This window comes from Barbatula barbatula (genome assembly GCF_947034865.1).
Source record: "Barbatula barbatula genome assembly, chromosome: 9".
Classification (NCBI taxonomy): Eukaryota; Metazoa; Chordata; class Actinopteri; order Cypriniformes; family Nemacheilidae; genus Barbatula; species Barbatula barbatula.
The window spans coordinates 14,787,236-14,804,091 of record NC_136772.1 but is presented as its reverse complement, the minus strand read 5'-3'; the positions used below and the strand labels follow the sequence as shown (position 1 = coordinate 14,804,091).

General features: G+C 38.5%; 2 protein-coding genes across 4 annotated transcripts; both read left to right on the top strand.

Moving 5' to 3' along the window:
- The first annotated feature begins 2,528 nt into the window (after positions 1-2,528).
- On the top strand, positions 2,529-16,670 carry LOC306898438 (UDP-glucuronosyltransferase-like). Of its 3 annotated transcripts, none has more exons than XM_079463920.1 (5): positions 2,529-3,496; positions 13,905-14,036; positions 14,438-14,525; positions 14,678-14,897; positions 15,229-16,667. In XM_079463920.1, exons 1-5 carry the CDS (start codon positions 2,648-2,650, stop codon positions 15,506-15,508), a joined length of 1,569 nt encoding a protein of 522 aa, XP_079320046.1. In that variant the 5' UTR covers positions 2,529-2,647; the 3' UTR covers positions 15,509-16,667. The 3 variants fall into 3 exon arrangements, with proteins under 3 accessions (XP_079320046.1, XP_079320044.1, XP_079320045.1); XM_079463918.1 differs by lacking the exon at positions 2,529-3,496 and adding an exon at positions 9,544-10,635; XM_079463919.1 differs by lacking the exon at positions 2,529-3,496 and adding an exon at positions 10,655-13,179 and having other exon boundaries at positions 15,229-16,670.
- On the top strand, positions 4,517-7,927 carry LOC306898440 (UDP-glucuronosyltransferase 1A5-like). Its single transcript, XM_079463923.1, has 2 exons — positions 4,517-5,398; positions 7,225-7,927. The coding sequence occupies exons 1-2, from the start codon at positions 4,556-4,558 to the stop codon at positions 7,279-7,281; spliced, it is 900 nt and encodes a 299-aa protein (XP_079320049.1). The 5' UTR covers positions 4,517-4,555; the 3' UTR covers positions 7,282-7,927.
- Positions 16,671-16,856: the final 186 nt, after the last annotated feature.

Sequence of the window (16,856 nt, the reverse complement as noted above, 5' to 3'; positions counted from 1 at the left end):
TCCAGTTTTTTATTTTAAGTTATATAATGTAAAGCCATAAATAATTTTCTAGCAAAAAACTATTGAATTTTCTCCTCTGTTGACTTGTCATGGTCTGTCCACCCCTGTGGGTGTGACCTGCCATATAATTATTTACTGTTCAGACCACTCCTTTATTGTGGGTTGTTCCAAGCCCCTGTGATAAAAACCCTGTGACTGGAAGTCTAAATCAAGAGTTCTTGCAAACATTCAAGACAGCCATCACTTGCCCTTGCAATTTCCTCATATACTGTAGTTATTGCTGTATGTGTTAAGCTACTTAGGTGTTAAGATGTCTGCTTTAGTGTTGCTCTTGTGTCTTTTTTGCATGGGTTCAGTGCAGGCTGGGAAGTTACTGGTTATTCCAGCAGATGGCAGCCACTGGACAGGAATGAAGCCTTTGGTGGAGGAACTTGGACGTAGAGGTAACCAGGTGGTGGTTTTCATCCCAGAAGCAAGTCTGAGTATGGGTCCATCTGATCATACCACTACTCTGACATATCCAGTACCGTACACCAAAGCTAAGCTGGAGGAGAACGTAAATACAGGCATTTCCAAACTTTTTAATGCAGATATATCTACAGATCTTGCCAGGTTTATAAATTTCATCAACACTATGGATTTGCTTAAAATTCTCACATCACGGAACCTTGAGAGTGTGCTCTTTAATAAGGATTTGATGAAGAAACTGAAAGAGTACAATTTTGATGCGATTCTCACAGATCCATTTGAGCCGATTGGAGTTATTCTTAGCGAATATCTCTCAATTCCAGCCATTTACTCGCAAATAAGTCATCCTTGTGGTGCAGACAATCTTGCCAGTAAATGCCCACTTCCGCCCTCTTATGTTCCTCAACCTCTTACTCATTTTTCTGACCACATGAGTTTTTGGCAAAGAAATGTGAACCTGCTAAGGACTTTGGTGCAGCCCATGGGTTGTGCACATATGTTTATTAATGCGGATGAGATTGCCTCACGTGTTCTACAGAAAAAAACATCCATGGTGGAGATCATGAGTCGTGCTTCTCTCTGGCTCATGCGGTTTGACTTTGCCTTTGAACTTCCACGGCCGATGATGCCCAACATGGTCCTTGTTGGAGGACTAGATAGCAAAAAAACAAAACCTCTGCCACAGGTAAGTGTTCCTAACAGTTGTAATTTGGGTATTTCTGATGATTCATCATCCACAGATATGAAGGAAACAAGCAAATTGATTTTATGTATCTCGATATCAGGCATTTCTTGTTGACACATGTATGACTTCTGCAAAACACAAAAGAAGATATTTTGAAGAATGTTGGTAACTGTACAACAAAGGTAACCATTGACTTTCATTGGTTTTGTATCTATACAATAAAAGTGAATGGGTTCTGCCGTTGTTTGGTTACCAGAAGTCTTTAAAGCAGATGTAACATGCAGTTTCTGCCAATCTCATATTAATCTTGAGTACCTATGCAGTAGTATTGCACACTTGGTATCTTCGAAGAGTCTTTATTTATAACAGACAGATAGAGCTGTACAATTATTTCAGAAAACAGGCTATCTTCTGAATGCGTGTGGGGGGGGGTCAGAACTAAAGAACCAGCACAAAATAAATTATCGCATTATCCCTACATGGCTGCGTTTCCCGATAACATTGTCTCTTAGCGTGCTACGAAGATTCTAAAGGTAAACCTTAACTACAGATATACCTTTTCTGGTGTGTTTCCTGAACTATAGCCTACCTTAGGAGGTTACTTTCTTACGTTTCACGTTACCAGTTGTTTACCATGACAGGGTGCTGAATTATGGATATGGATAGTTTAAACAATTATTCACTCTTTACAGGGACTGTTTCATTGCGTTATGTGAGGTAGCCCCGTTCATTCTAAAATAGTCACTTTAGAAATAGTTGACGTTGCATTTATTAGGACTCATAGGACAAAAATAAACCAAATGGCAAACTAAATCCAACCATGGATATTATTTAATTGTGAAATGTGTGCGAACCCGCAATCTCATGGCCAGGCGTTTCTTAGCTTTTTAATGCAGATGTATCTACAGATCTGGGGTGGTTTAGAAGGGTTATCAACACTATCGATATGCTTAACTTCCACAGAACCTCAAGAGTGTGCTCTTTAATAAGGATTTGATGAAAACACAGAAAAGACTAAATCTTTAATACGATTCTCACAGATCTATTTGTCCCCACTGGTGTTATTTTAAGTGAATATCTCTCAATTCCAGCCATTTACCAGCAATATTTCCTATTTTCAGTATGATTTGCATTTTTTCAGAAGCATTTATAGAAAATAACTTTAGCTGTGCAAATGTCAAAGCTGCTTTTAGAGGTTAAAGTTCAAGGCCGCTTGTACATATCACTCAGCTATATGTATATCAACTGTTTTTCATATACAGCATTTTTGCAGCGTGTCTTTTCGTATTTTAAAACATTCTACCTCATTGGTGGATTACAGATATAGTCCCACCCAGCTGTGTCTCCACCTCATCTGAATATAAACCGGTCAGTCATTCAGAGATATGGTGAGCTTTACGCTGCACGCATACTTGAACTAGTTGTTCTTCATTTACCTTTATCTTCTCCAGCCAGCAAAAGCCCTGTGAGATATTTTGTCACACCACTAATAGGATGTTTACCGTACTGTTGCTTTTGAGTCTTTTCGTCTTTGGTTCATCTGAAGCTGGAAAGCTGTTGGTTATTCCATCAGATGGCAGTCACTGGCTTGGGATGAAGCCTATTGTGGAGGAGCTAGGGAGAAGAGGGAACCAGGTGGTGGTCGTCATCCCAGAGTCAAGTATGTCCATGGGTCCTTCAAAACAGACCACCACTCTTACTTTTCCAGTACCCTACACCAAAGCTGAATTACAAGATAACTTAGAAGGCAATATAACCTCATTTCTGAGTAGCAATATTTCGTGGGACTCTGACTCGACCAAGTTTTTCTTTTTCTTTTATCACATGGGACTTCTTCAAAGCTTCATAGTGAGGAACGCAGAAGGTCTGCTCTTTAACAAAGACTTGATGAAGAAACTACAAGACTACAACTTTGACGCTATTCTCACAGACCCGTTTGAGCCTGTGGGAGTTATTGCTGCTGAATATCTCTCCATTCCAGCTATTTACATGCAGATTAACCTTCCTTGTGCTGTCGACACTCTTGCCAGCCAATGCCCAACTCCCGCCTCTTATGTTCCTCAACGTAATACCCACTTTACAGACCAGATGAATTTTTTGCAGAGGTGTATAAACCTAATAAGAACCCTGCTGCAACCCACAGCTTGTAAAGTATTACATGCTCATGCAGATGAGATTGCCACACGTGTACTTCAAAGAAAAGCAACCATAGTGGAGATCATGAGCCGTGCTGCTCTCTGGTTTATGCGCTTCGACTTTGCGTTTGAATTTCCACGGCCAGTGATGCCCAACATGGTCATGATTGGAGGGATGGCAACCAAGAAACCAAAGCCTTTGTCTCAAGTAAGCCTCCATAAAAACATTAGCATTATTACAATTGTCAGATCTATATCTTTCTGCTTGTCCTGAAATTAGATTTTTCTTGGTCACACATTTTCCAATAAGTCTAGTTACAGCTGACATCCAAATGTGTATTGTTCCGATGTCACATTCGAAGCAAATTAGTGCTTATTAGTCACTGCCAGACCCACCCTAAGTGGTAATATGAAACATAACAGAAATTGTTGGGTAGTTAGCAGGGTGTTCATTTGATTGAGCTGTTAACACTAACCCGCTGATAGGCAAGTCTACACACTCCTTCTAATTATTCACAATGTGGATTCTGGGTACCCTTAATTCATGTACTACAGCCATTAATGTTATGCACTTACAGTTTGACAGGCAATGCTGACTTTAGCTTATCTATCTCTGGGCAGTAAGGCAAAGTACAGCCTCACCTTTGTAAAAGGTTGACATATCTCATTGTGAGAAAATGAGCTGTTAACCATTTCCTACCCTGACTGCACATTCACATGATTACGGATTTAATGTATACATATGTTGGCCAAACGTTAGATCAATGGTGATTGCTTTTTTGTGTTTACGGATCAACATTTTTTAAACTTATTTTTGATAAATATTAACATTTGATACACATCAAATACACCACTTGTGAGTTTAAAAAGGTTTTTGCAATATATGGGAGATTTTGCAAGTTTTTGAAAATAGCATTGATAATTGAGCGTTTGTTCACACATTTACAGAATGATGAAAGGTATACTTTATGAGCAGTGTATATTGTTTAACTTTTTTCTAAACCATGCTTCCATACAATATAATGGCACCGGGGAAACATTTGTTGTTTTATTAAGTATTTAATAAGATTTAATAAAATATTTGATCAAATATTGATAGTTGATACTGGTCTGAGCATGTCCCTTCAGCTGCAAACACTAACACTCATTTGAATGCAGTCCAGACTCATTTTAAAATGCAGTACTTTAACCTGGACTGAAACAGTGTGTGGGCGTCATAGTTCCTTAATCTCATTCAGCTGTTGACTTTTTTCACACCACTGTTAGAATGATTACCGTACAGTTGCTCTTGATTCTGTTCCTCTTTGGTTCGTCTGAAGCTGGAAAGCTGTTGGTAATTCCATCAGATGGAAGCCACTGGATTGGCATGAAGCCTATTGTGGAGGAGCTAGGGAGGAGAGGAAACCAGGTGGTGGTCGTCATCCCAGAAGCGAGTATGAGCATGGGTCCATCAGAACATACCACCACTCTTACTTACCCAGTGCCTTACACCAAAGCTGAGGTGGAAGAGGACTTAGCAAATCAGCTGAACAATATTTTGAGTATTGATATGTCTTCAGACCTGGCCAGGTTCCAGACATTCTTCATCTCTCTGGATTTACTACAAATGTTTATTGTGAGGAGCGCAGAGAGTCTTCTCTTTAACAAGCACCTGATGAAGAAACTGAAAGACTACAACTTTGACGCTATTCTCACAGATCCATTTGAGCCTGTTGGAGTTATTGTGGGTGAATATCTCTCCATTCCAGCTATTTATATGCAAATAAACCTTCCATGTGGAGTTGACAGTCTTGCCAGTAAATGCCCAAGTCCATCCTCTTATGTTCCACAACCTTTAACTCATTTTACTAACCAAATGAGTTTTTGGCAAAGAAGCGTAAACATGGTAAGGACTCTGCTGCAACCCATGGCATGTAGACATTTGTTTACACATGCAGATGAGATTGCTTCACGCTTACTTCAGAGAAAAACATCTGTGGTGGCGATCATGAACCGTGCTGCTCTTTGGTTCATGCGTTTTGACTTTGCCTTTGAGTTTCCACGGCCGGTGATGCCCAACATGGTCATGATTGGAGGGATGGCGACCAAAAAAACAAAACCTTTGTCGCAAGTAAGCCTTCATAATGAAATCTGCAACATAATTAGTGCTGTGTACATCTGATTCTTCTTGATAGAAGTCCATCCAGTTACAGCAGTCATTCTAGAAGAGAGTCACTACATTATACTCTTTTTTTTTTAGATCATAATTGTTAATGATTAACTATAAATGTCAAAGGTGGTGTCTCACTAAAACACAACTTTATATTCCTTGATCACTGCCTGGCAATCCAACTGAGTGAAAACACCGATCACCATGGCATTGATTCACTTGAGCTTTCAACATCCACCAATAAATGCAACTGTGCATCCTCTAATTCTAGAGAAACAAGCTTAATGAAGCGTATTAATGAAAAATTGCAAATAGGCCACAGCCTAACGGCTTCATGATAGGTTTTTTATACGCAGTCGAACACACAACCTTGCAAAGTATACCTCATTTTACTCGTACGTGTACAGGTATTCAAAACATGCACTTTGTGACAGATTGCAATACCTTTCCTGGCCTACAGGAGTCCGTAAGGCAGGTCAAAACACTTAAGACACAAACAGGTTTTGACGTTGTAGATAAACTAATTTCTGCAAATAACATATAAGCGGTCAAAGACCCGCTGGGTATTGTACAGTATGCTCAGACTATTATGATGATTGAATATTCATCACACGCACTGTTCTGACCCTTATGAACGCATAAAATTTAGGCATACTTTAGGCTCAACAGAAAGTATTTTTGAAGATTTTGAGAACAGTACAGGGTTGCCAAGTTTTTGTAAAAAAAACTGCCCAATGATCAATCAAAATAGCCCAGAATAGCACAAACACCACAACTCAAAATATGCCACTCTCATACTTCAAGTACATTTTGATATAAAAATATGCCACCGTAATGCACTAGACACTTCAATCAATGAAAATATTTATAGTAGTAATAATTTAGATAAATCCTTTCCTGTAGCTCAGTGGTAAGAGCATTGCATTAACAATGCGAGGTTGTGGGTTCGATCCCAGGGGATTGCACACACCTATGTAATGTACAGGATAATGCAATGTAAGTCGCTTTGGAAAAAAAGCGTCTTCCAAATGCCTAAAATGTAAAATTGTGATTAATGTTTTTTAGAACAATTTGATTGAACTAGCTATTCACAGATTTATTGTCCTATTCAGTCTTATTAATGTTAGAATATATATTTGGTAGAGTAAATTAGATCAATACATGCATTTAGGTCAAGTACAATTTATGAATATGGCACATTTCTACCAGTCGAATAAAACACCAGGGAATCAGTTAAAAAGTACCCCAATTCCGCAGCAATACCACAGAGATGGCAACCCTGGGACAATAGGGCATTTTAATCAGACACTTCAAAAATGTATAATTTGTTTTTGTTTTGCATAGACATTCAATCTTTTTTTCAAGAGTTTATTTGGTAGAATATGTCTCTAAAGTTGTACCAGCAAATATTTCTATAAATAGCTTTAAAAATGGAGCATCTGATCATTTTTTAAGTGGACATGCTCTGTTATTTATTTACAGAAAGTAAACATTTCCAATGTTGAATAGGAGCAGTAGATATTTTTTCTCTTTTTTTCTATTTTATAAAGGCAAGAGGAAACACTGCCATTTTGGTGACTTAAGTGTAATAATAAAGTAGTTTGTAGTGTCAACATATTTGGAGTAAACTTTTAAGCACAGCCCAGACCTGTCAGAAATGTCCCTTAACCTGTATGGTGACATTGTGTGGGTGTCACCCCTTCTTAATCTCATTCAGCTGTTCATTTTTTCTCACACCACTAATAGAATGAATCTCGTACGCTTGCTTCTGTTCCTCTTTGGTTCAGCTGAAGCTGGAAAGCTGTTGGTTATTCCATCAGATGGCAGTCGCTGGCTTGGGATGAAGCCTATTGTGGAGGAGTTGGGGAGGAGAGGGAACCAGGTTGTGGTCGTCATCCCAGAGGCAAGTCTGACTATGGGTCCATCAGAACATACCACCACTCTTACTTACCCAGTGCCCTACACTAAAGCTGACCTAGAAGGGAACATAGGAGAAGAATTGGACACAATTCTGAGCATTGATCTGTCTTCAGACCTGACCAAGTTCCAGGGATTCCTCTTTTCACTGAATATTCTACAGACGTTAACCGTGAGGAGCGCTGAAAGTCTGCTTTTCAACGAGGACCTGATGAAGAATCTAAAAGACTACAACTTTGATGCTATCCTCACAGATCCGTTTGAGCCTGTCGGTGTTATTGTTGGTGAATATCTTTCGATTCCAGCAATTTATAATCAAAATAACCACCCTTGTGTTGTGGACACTCTCGCCACTCAATGCCCGACTCCAGCCTCTTATGTTCCTCAAATGTTTACTCAGTTTAGTGACCGCATGAGTTTTTGGCAAAGAAGCGTAAACATGGTAAGGACTCTGCTGCAACCCATGGCATGTAGACATTTGTTTACACATGCAGATGAGATTGCTTCACGCTTACTTCAGAGAAAAACATCTGTGGTGGCGATCATGAACCGTGCTGCTCTTTGGTTCATGCGTTTTGACTTTGCCTTTGAGTTTCCACGGCCGGTGATGCCCAACATGGTCATGATTGGAGGGATGGCGACCAAAAAAACAAAACCTTTGTCGCAAGTAAGCCTTCATAATGAAATCTGCAACATAATTAGTGCTGTGTACATCTGATTCTTCTTGATAGAAGTCCATCCAGTTACAGCAGTCATTCTAGAAGAGAGTCACTACATTATACTCTTTTTTTTTTAGATCATAATTGTTAATGATTAACTATAAATGTCAAAGGTGGTGTCTCACTAAAACACAACTTTATATTCCTTGATCACTGCCTGGCAATCCAACTGAGTGAAAACACCGATCACCATGGCATTGATTCACTTGAGCTTTCAACATCCACCAATAAATGCAACTGTGCATCCTCTAATTCTAGAGAAACAAGCTTAATGAAGCGTATTAATGAAAAATTGCAAATAGGCCACAGCCTAACGGCTTCATGATAGGTTTTTTATACGCAGTCGAACACACAACCTTGCAAAGTATACCTCATTTTACTCGTACGTGTACAGGTATTCAAAACATGCACTTTGTGACAGATTGCAATACCTTTCCTGGCCTACAGGAGTCCGTAAGGCAGGTCAAAACACTTAAGACACAAACAGGTTTTGACGTTGTAGATAAACTAATTTCTGCAAATAACATATAAGCGGTCAAAGACCCGCTGGGTATTGTACAGTATGCTCAGACTATTATGATGATTGAATATTCATCACACGCACTGTTCTGACCCTTATGAACGCATAAAATTTAGGCATACTTTAGGCTCAACAGAAAGTATTTTTGAAGATTTTGAGAACAGTACAGGGTTGCCAAGTTTTTGTAAAAAAAACTGCCCAATGATCAATCAAAATAGCCCAGAATAGCACAAACACCACAACTCAAAATATGCCACTCCCATACTTCAAGTACATTTTGATATAAAAACCGTAATGCACTAGACACTTCAATCAATGAAAATATTTATAGTAGTAATCATTTAGATAAATCCTTTCCTGTAGCTCAGTGGTAAGAGCATTGCATTAACAATGCGAGGTTGTGGGTTCGATCCCAGGGGATTGCAGATACCTACGTAATGTATAGGATAATGCAATGCAAGTCGCTTTGGATAAAAGCGTCTTCCAAATGCCTAAAATGTAAAATTGTGATTAATGTTTTTTAGAACAATTTGATTGAACTAGCTATTCACAGATTTATTGTCCTATTCAGTCTTATTAATGTTAGAATATATATTTGGTAGAGTAAATTAGATCAATACATGCATTTAGGTCAAGTACAATTTATGAATATGGCACATTTCTACCAGTCGAATAAAACACCAGGGAATCAGTTAAAAAGTACCCCAATTCCGCAGCAATACCACAGAGATGGCAACCCTGGGACAATAGGGCATTTTAATCAGACACTTCAAAAATTTATAATTTGTTTTTGTTTTGCATAGACATTCAATCTTTTTTCAAGAGTTTATTTGGTAGAATATGTCTCTAAAGTTGTACCAGCAAATATTTCTATAAATAGCTTTAAAAATGTAGCATCTGATCATTTTTTAAGTGGACATGCTCTGTTATTTATTTACAGAAAGTAAACATTTCCAATGTTGAATAGGAGCAGTAGATATTTTTTCTCTTTTTTTCTATTTTATAAAGGCAAGAGGAAACACTGCCATTTTGGTGACTTAAGTGTAATAATAAAGTAGTTTGTAGTGTCAACATATTTGGAGTAAACTTTTAAGCACAGCCCAGACCTGTCAGAAATGTCCCTTAACCTGTATGGTGACATTGTGTGGGTGTCACCCCTTCTTAATCTCATTCAGCTGTTCATTTTTTCTCACACCACTAATAGAATGAATCTCGTACGCTTGCTTCTGTTCCTCTTTGGTTCAGCTGAAGCTGGAAAGCTGTTGGTTATTCCATCAGATGGCAGTCGCTGGCTTGGGATGAAGCCTATTGTGGAGGAGTTGGGGAGGAGAGGGAACCAGGTTGTGGTCGTCATCCCAGAGGCAAGTCTGACTATGGGTCCATCAGAACATACCACCACTCTTACTTACCCAGTGCCCTACACTAAAGCTGACCTAGAAGGGAACATAGGAGAAGAATTGGACACAATTCTGAGCATTGATCTGTCTTCAGACCTGACCAAGTTCCAGGGATTCCTCTTTTCACTGAATATTCTACAGACGTTAACCGTGAGGAGCGCTGAAAGTCTGCTTTTCAACGAGGACCTGATGAAGAATCTAAAAGACTACAACTTTGATGCTATCCTCACAGATCCGTTTGAGCCTGTCGGTGTTATTGTTGGTGAATATCTTTCGATTCCAGCAATTTATAATCAAAATAACCACCCTTGTGTTGTGGACACTCTCGCCACTCAATGCCCGACTCCAGCCTCTTATGTTCCTCAAATGTTTACTCAGTTTAGTGACCGCATGAGTTTTTGGCAAAGAAGTGTGAACGCTGTAAGGTCTGTGCTGCAACCTATGGCTTGTGGATATTTATTTACACGTGCAGATGAGATTGCCTCACGTTTACTTCAGAGAAAAACATCTGTGGTGGACATTATGAGTCGTGGTGCTATTTGGATCATGCGCTTCGACTTTGCCTCAGAATTCCCACGTCCAGTGATGCCCAACATGGTCCTGATTGGAGCCACTATTAGCCAGAAACCAAAACCATTTTCACAAGTTAGTCTTCCTATTTAAATTCTTCAGACACGATTACATAATTAAAGTGTTGTAGGGTGTGATTTTGATGCACCCTTCTTTCTTAATCTCTCGGTGTTGTCGTTGTTGAATGCAAATAACTCATAAGAGTGCAAGACACAGTAGAGTTAAATTTACATTTAATCATTTAACAACTGCTAGTGTTAGGTGTTGTTTACATTAGCCATTGTTGTAAATAAGGGCGTTTTAAAACTAAAACGTTTTAAATGTCGTTTCCATGTGCGTTTTAGAAAAATATCAGCATTTACACTTACCAAACACATGTCACATGACCATTCAGACACACTGGGCATGCGCACATAAATGTAAACATAGTAAGTACAAACATGGGTTTTAAGTAGTTTTTTGAAGGTTGTGAGAGATGTGGTTGACCGGAACGAGTTAGGAAGAATGTTCCACCAGGAAGGAGTTGTGAAAGAGAATGAGCAGGAAAGTGATTTACTGCCCTTATGAGAAGGCATTACAAGGCACCGCTGGTTGGCTGAATGCAGGGTTCTTGATGGGGTGTAGGAATGTTGGAGGGTGTGAAAGTATGCCGGCGCAGATCCAGTGATAGTCCTGTATGCAAACATCAGTGACTTGAATCTGATACAGACTTCAACCAGTAGCCAGTGGAGAGAGATGAAAAGGGTCACATGAACCCTTTTGGGCTGTTGGAAGACGAGGCTTTATTAGCAAATAAAGAAAATAATATGAAGTAAGATTTTTAAATACTATGTAAGTATTAATAATGTTAATTCATGTTTACTAATGCATTTAATAATGTTAACAAATACAACCTTATTGTAAAGTGTTACCAAAAATGTATATTTTATGCAGACGGTAAATGGCATTTAAAATGTATCTGCATTCATTTGATTGTCCACTTCTTTTTTTATTACAATGCAACCTTACCTTTAAGCTTATCTTGCAAAGGAATCAAAGCAACCGCAAAATGTATTCAGGAAGCAAACATGGGGTCATGTGTAAAACATGTGCTTGTTAATCTTCATTTCAGCACTTCATTCACTCCAAGTTTGCGTGACTGCTGTGTGTTTGAGCTTTAATCCCTCTTTCTTCGTGAGTTCGTGTATTGCGTGACAGCTTTGTGTTTACATGAAAACAGGGAGGAGCTGATAATAATCCCTTTGAGGTATGCTACTGTAAACCCATAGTGACTTGCAGAATTGTTTTGAAAGCCAGTATTCATGTGAAAGCGGAATGCTTGAATCACTTCCAAATATGTGCATGTTTTGAAACCACCCGCTAATGTGATTTACGCCTTTTGGAAAAATTGCAAGTTTAGTTCTGGTTTTAAAATAAGTCTCCAAAAGTATTAACCCGAAGCAGGCACTTGATCCTCTTTACTTTTGTGGCAGGGGAGTTATCTGTAGAAAACTCCTTTAACACAGAACGTTCAGTTTGTTTGAAATAATTAACCCAGACTAACGTCTAACCCACTTCTTGGACTTTAAACCACAGTGCAATGACAGAACGCATAACAGTTTGGTGCTCATTAGCTGACACTGAAGGCAGCGCAATCTGTCTGTCCACAATCAACTGCCCCTTGTCTAGATTTGAAGCCCCACCTTTGTCAAAAGTCATTGGCAGTCCTCCTCTTTAAAACACTCTGTATTTTCTGCCTATTGTATTGATATTGGAGCCATGGTTAGAGCACTGAGTGTTTCTGCTCTGGGGCTTTTAGTCTTGCTATGCTGGTTCTCCTGTGAGCCCGTGCAAGCTGGAAAAGTACTGGTCACACCGATGGATGGCAGCCATTGGCTTAGCATGAAGATCCTGGTGGAGGAGCTGTCTCAACGAGGCCATGAGGTGGTGGTCCTCGTACCTGAGACCAGCATTCTGATTGGGAGTTCCGGTAATTATATCACTAAGAACTATCCTGTGCCCTACACCAGTGCTGAATTGAACTTGAACTTGAACACCATTAAGATGCAGGCATTGGAGAAGCCCCCGGATATTTCATCTCTGTTTACAAATCTCCGGAACCTGGTTCAATTCACAAACATGCAGGTGAAAGGTTGTGAAATGCTGCTGTACAACGAAACCCTAATGAGGAGTCTCGGAGAGATGGGTTTTGATGCCTTGCTCACAGATCCTTTCCTGCCTTGTGGTACCATTATTGCTCAGAAGTTTTCACTTCCCACCGTATACTTCTTGCGCGGGATGCCCTGTCGGCTGGATCAGGCGGCGGCCAAATGCCCCTCACCTCCATCTTTTGTCCCACGTTTCTTCACTGGTTACTCGGATAAGATGAGTTTTGTCCAGAGAATTAACAACATGATTATGACAACAGTGGAACCATTCCTCTGTCAAACAATGTTTGCCAGCTTTGATGAACTGGGTAGTAGGTATCTAAAGAAAGACAGTACTTACAAAGAGCTTTTAAGTCATGGCGCGATCTGGCTTCTGAGGTATGACTTTACCTTCGAGTACCCCAAACCCATAATGCCTAACATGGTCCAAATAGGGGGCATTAACTGTGCTAAGAGGGATGCCTTGTCAAAGGTAAGCTGTTAATCTTGAAGAAAATGAGCGGAGACATTGCCAAATTTGGCCAAAATGTATATAATAGCATTGTCTATTAATAGTAGCGATATTAATATGGGTGGTAAGAACCTCTTTGTTAAGTAAACCCTTTAAACTTTATTGATTGACATCTAAATCAGCAACACTAATACCAAGATAATGAATTTAAACAATGACCAGACAAACAAACTATATGAACTTTAGTAACCATTAACAATGTTTAAATGACATATGGAGTATACAGACTATATGTCAAAGTCAATATTCTAATGGGTGTTATGAAGATGCAATGTTGTATACATAATGTCCAAGATCTAACAGTCGTTTTGGGGGCTGCAGTGCACAATTTTATAACATTATTCATGCCTGAGCCACAGGCCAGGATATCGGGAGCCCCTTTGTGCTTACAGTATAGACCACCGGAGGAAAGATACATTTCCTGTCGTTAAGACATGTTTATGCGATTAAATAAAGCGATAGATTATTCTTTTACCTAGTGAGGGGAACCAGTCATTACGAACAGAGAACAGACAGATCTGATCATTTATGCCGCATAAGGTTACAGCCTGTGTACATTTGTTTGTGGGTGCTTGACAAAGACAAAAGCAAGTCAGCAGGAAAGAACTGCTTGCATTAAAATGTGGTTAACTTAACAGTGGAAATTGTGTTATTGTACTTCGAGCCCAATTTCTGTCTGTGTGCAGGAGCTGGAGGAGTTTGTCAATGGTTCTGGAGAGCATGGCTTTGTGGTTTTTACTCTGGGCTCCATGGTGTCACAGTTACCCGAAGCCAAAGCCAGAGTGTTCTTCGAGGCATTTAAACAGATACCTCAGCGGGTAAGCTAAACTATAAAATAAGATGTTAGTGTAAATCCAGAAATCCCACTGATAAGCTTGCTGTGAATGTAATACACATTATATCTACATGAATGCAAATTATTAGCTATAATTAATTTATTATAATTCAGCCATTTTGATATTCAGTTTTACATGTAATTTAAAGGTTTTATTTTTATGTTGATTCCATGGAAAGTAACTGATCCAGTATCCAGACTTTTAAGAAAATGTCACCTATAGTGTACTTACCTAAGAAAGTACAGGGCAATTTGAAGTAAATACATGGGATGTAATCTAAGGTTTAGGTTCAGGTTTAGTACATAGTTATTTCGCAGTTATACAAGTACACAGTGCATGGGAATCAGGAAAAATGTAAAATAAAGTGCTACTTGCATTTGTAGGTGCTGTGGAGGTACACGGGACCAGTGCCTGAAGATGCCCCAAAGAATGTCAAACTAATGAAGTGGCTACCCCAAAACGATCTTCTAGGTACATTTAGATTTCTTTTATTCCAGCCCTGGTTGATGTGAGCATTTTGGCATTTAATTGTATCAATAAAAGTGCTTTAATTATCATGCAAGTTGTAATTCATACAAAATCAACTAATTATGCAATGCTAATGCACAAATCATGTCTTTTAGGCCATCCTAAGGTGAAAGCTTTTATTACACACGGCGGATCACATGGAATCTATGAAGGAATCTGTAACGCCGTGCCAATGGTGATGCTTCCGCTGTTTGGAGATCAGGGAGATAATGTCAAACGCTTAGTATCCAGAGGGGTAGCAGAATCTCTGAGTATTTTTGATTTGAGCACGGAAAAACTGCTGATAGCATTGAAAAAAGTCATCAATGACAAAAGGTGAATATCTGAATTCCACAAGTTACAGTTTATACAGTGATGAAATGTACATGTTTTTATTTTTGCAACAAGAATCAAGTGTGTAATCTTTTGTAAATATCAGTTCTACTGAAATATCACTAATATAGCTTATATTAGGATTTGGATGCTGGTCCATCAGTATAGAATGATTCATAACTGCCTATACCCACCTCACAAGAAAGATCATGCTGGTCTAAGTTAACTGATGAACCAACTAGACTAGCACTAACCAAGACTGTATAAATATTATACATTTTTATTTTATTTAAGGCATATCAACACTATCGTTTTTTCATCTCTTATTCAATAGTTACAAGGAGAAGATGACAAAGCTTTCAGCTGTCCATAGAGACCGTCCAATTGAACCCCTGGACCTGGCTGTGTTCTGGACGGAGTTTGTTATGAGGCACAAAGGAGCAGAGCACCTCAGACCCGCAGCCCATGAGCTCAACTGGATACAGTACCACAGTCTGGACGTTATTGGCTTTCTACTTCTCATCCTTATGACTGTTATTTTTGTGACTGTCAAAAGTTGCATATTCTGTTTCAGGAAGTGCTTCAGGAAGACTCAGAAAAAGAAGAAGGAGTAGATAAATGATGTGATCGTGAAGTATTCTTGGGGTTGATTGTGTATTGATTATGTCAGTTATTTTATAACTCTTTAACTTTTATTGACTCTTTTATTGAAACTTATTAAACTGCAGTCCATGAGTATTTAAACGCCTTAACTTTTCTGCACTAGCCCAGGTTTGTGCCAGACATGGCCACATTTTTTCAATAAAAAAATCTGTAAAAGAAAAGATGCTGTCAGGATTTGAATCAGAGATTATATCAGCGTAACAGGTTTCATTTACAGTATAATCAAATTATCATCACAAATACATACGTTTCAAGAACAGCTCACTTAATATAGAACAATTTAAAATTCAATATTCTCTAATCAGGTACCCAAATGACTATTACAAATATTTAAAGATTTATATTTTTGAATGTGGGTAAATTGAAAGAATTAATGATTTTATTGGCAAGTTTGCCACAAGGTATTTGTTTTTGTTATAGAGGTTTCACAGTAGAGAGGAAAGACACAATAAAAGAGGCAACAAAGAATAAAATAAAGAGAAGTAGATATAAAATAGGTCTACTGTACGTATATAAAAATAATCAAATGACAATTAAACAATTTAGATATATGGTATGTGTTTATAAGAGCACAGAAACAAGTGTGCTATAGACAACAACGGTGTGCAAAACTAGGTATACTGAAATGTATATATAATGCAATGTATATACAGCACAAATACTAATGCACTATATACAACAACAGATATGTGCGGAGATCATATAAAATCACTACAAGTATATGGTAAATTGTGTATTAGGCCTACATATTGCATGTGAATTTATTATACAATGCAGCTTGTTGTCACTTTTAAGAGTTATTAGGTGGATGGCTTGAGAAAAGTACAACTTCTTGTGCTCTGTAGCACCGACCATTCTGAGATCTCAGACTATAGCGACATCTACGTTATTTAGGATGACGTACCACCTTTCGTGGACACATGCTGACCAGTTGCGTCCTTCTGAGGTTGCATTTGTCGAATGCATCGGTAAAATGTATTTCTTTGTAATCATTGGGGGCTCAGCCTCCAATGGGGATATATATAAATATATACAGTATATATATAGCCACTCTCTAAGCACCACATACTGTATACATTTCTAAAATAAATCATTAAAAAGAATATGCAGAATAAAGACAAGTTATTGTTATTCAAATTAATATCACATTAATCGATCAATCTGCAACATTTATAATTCAAAGTGACAAAAACAGCCATGAATCTATATAATAAATGTAAAGCAATCAACTGCTGAGTCATTACTTAGTAGAAGGAATAACTTGATAACACAGTCTGAACTACAGTTACTCTTTTCGGG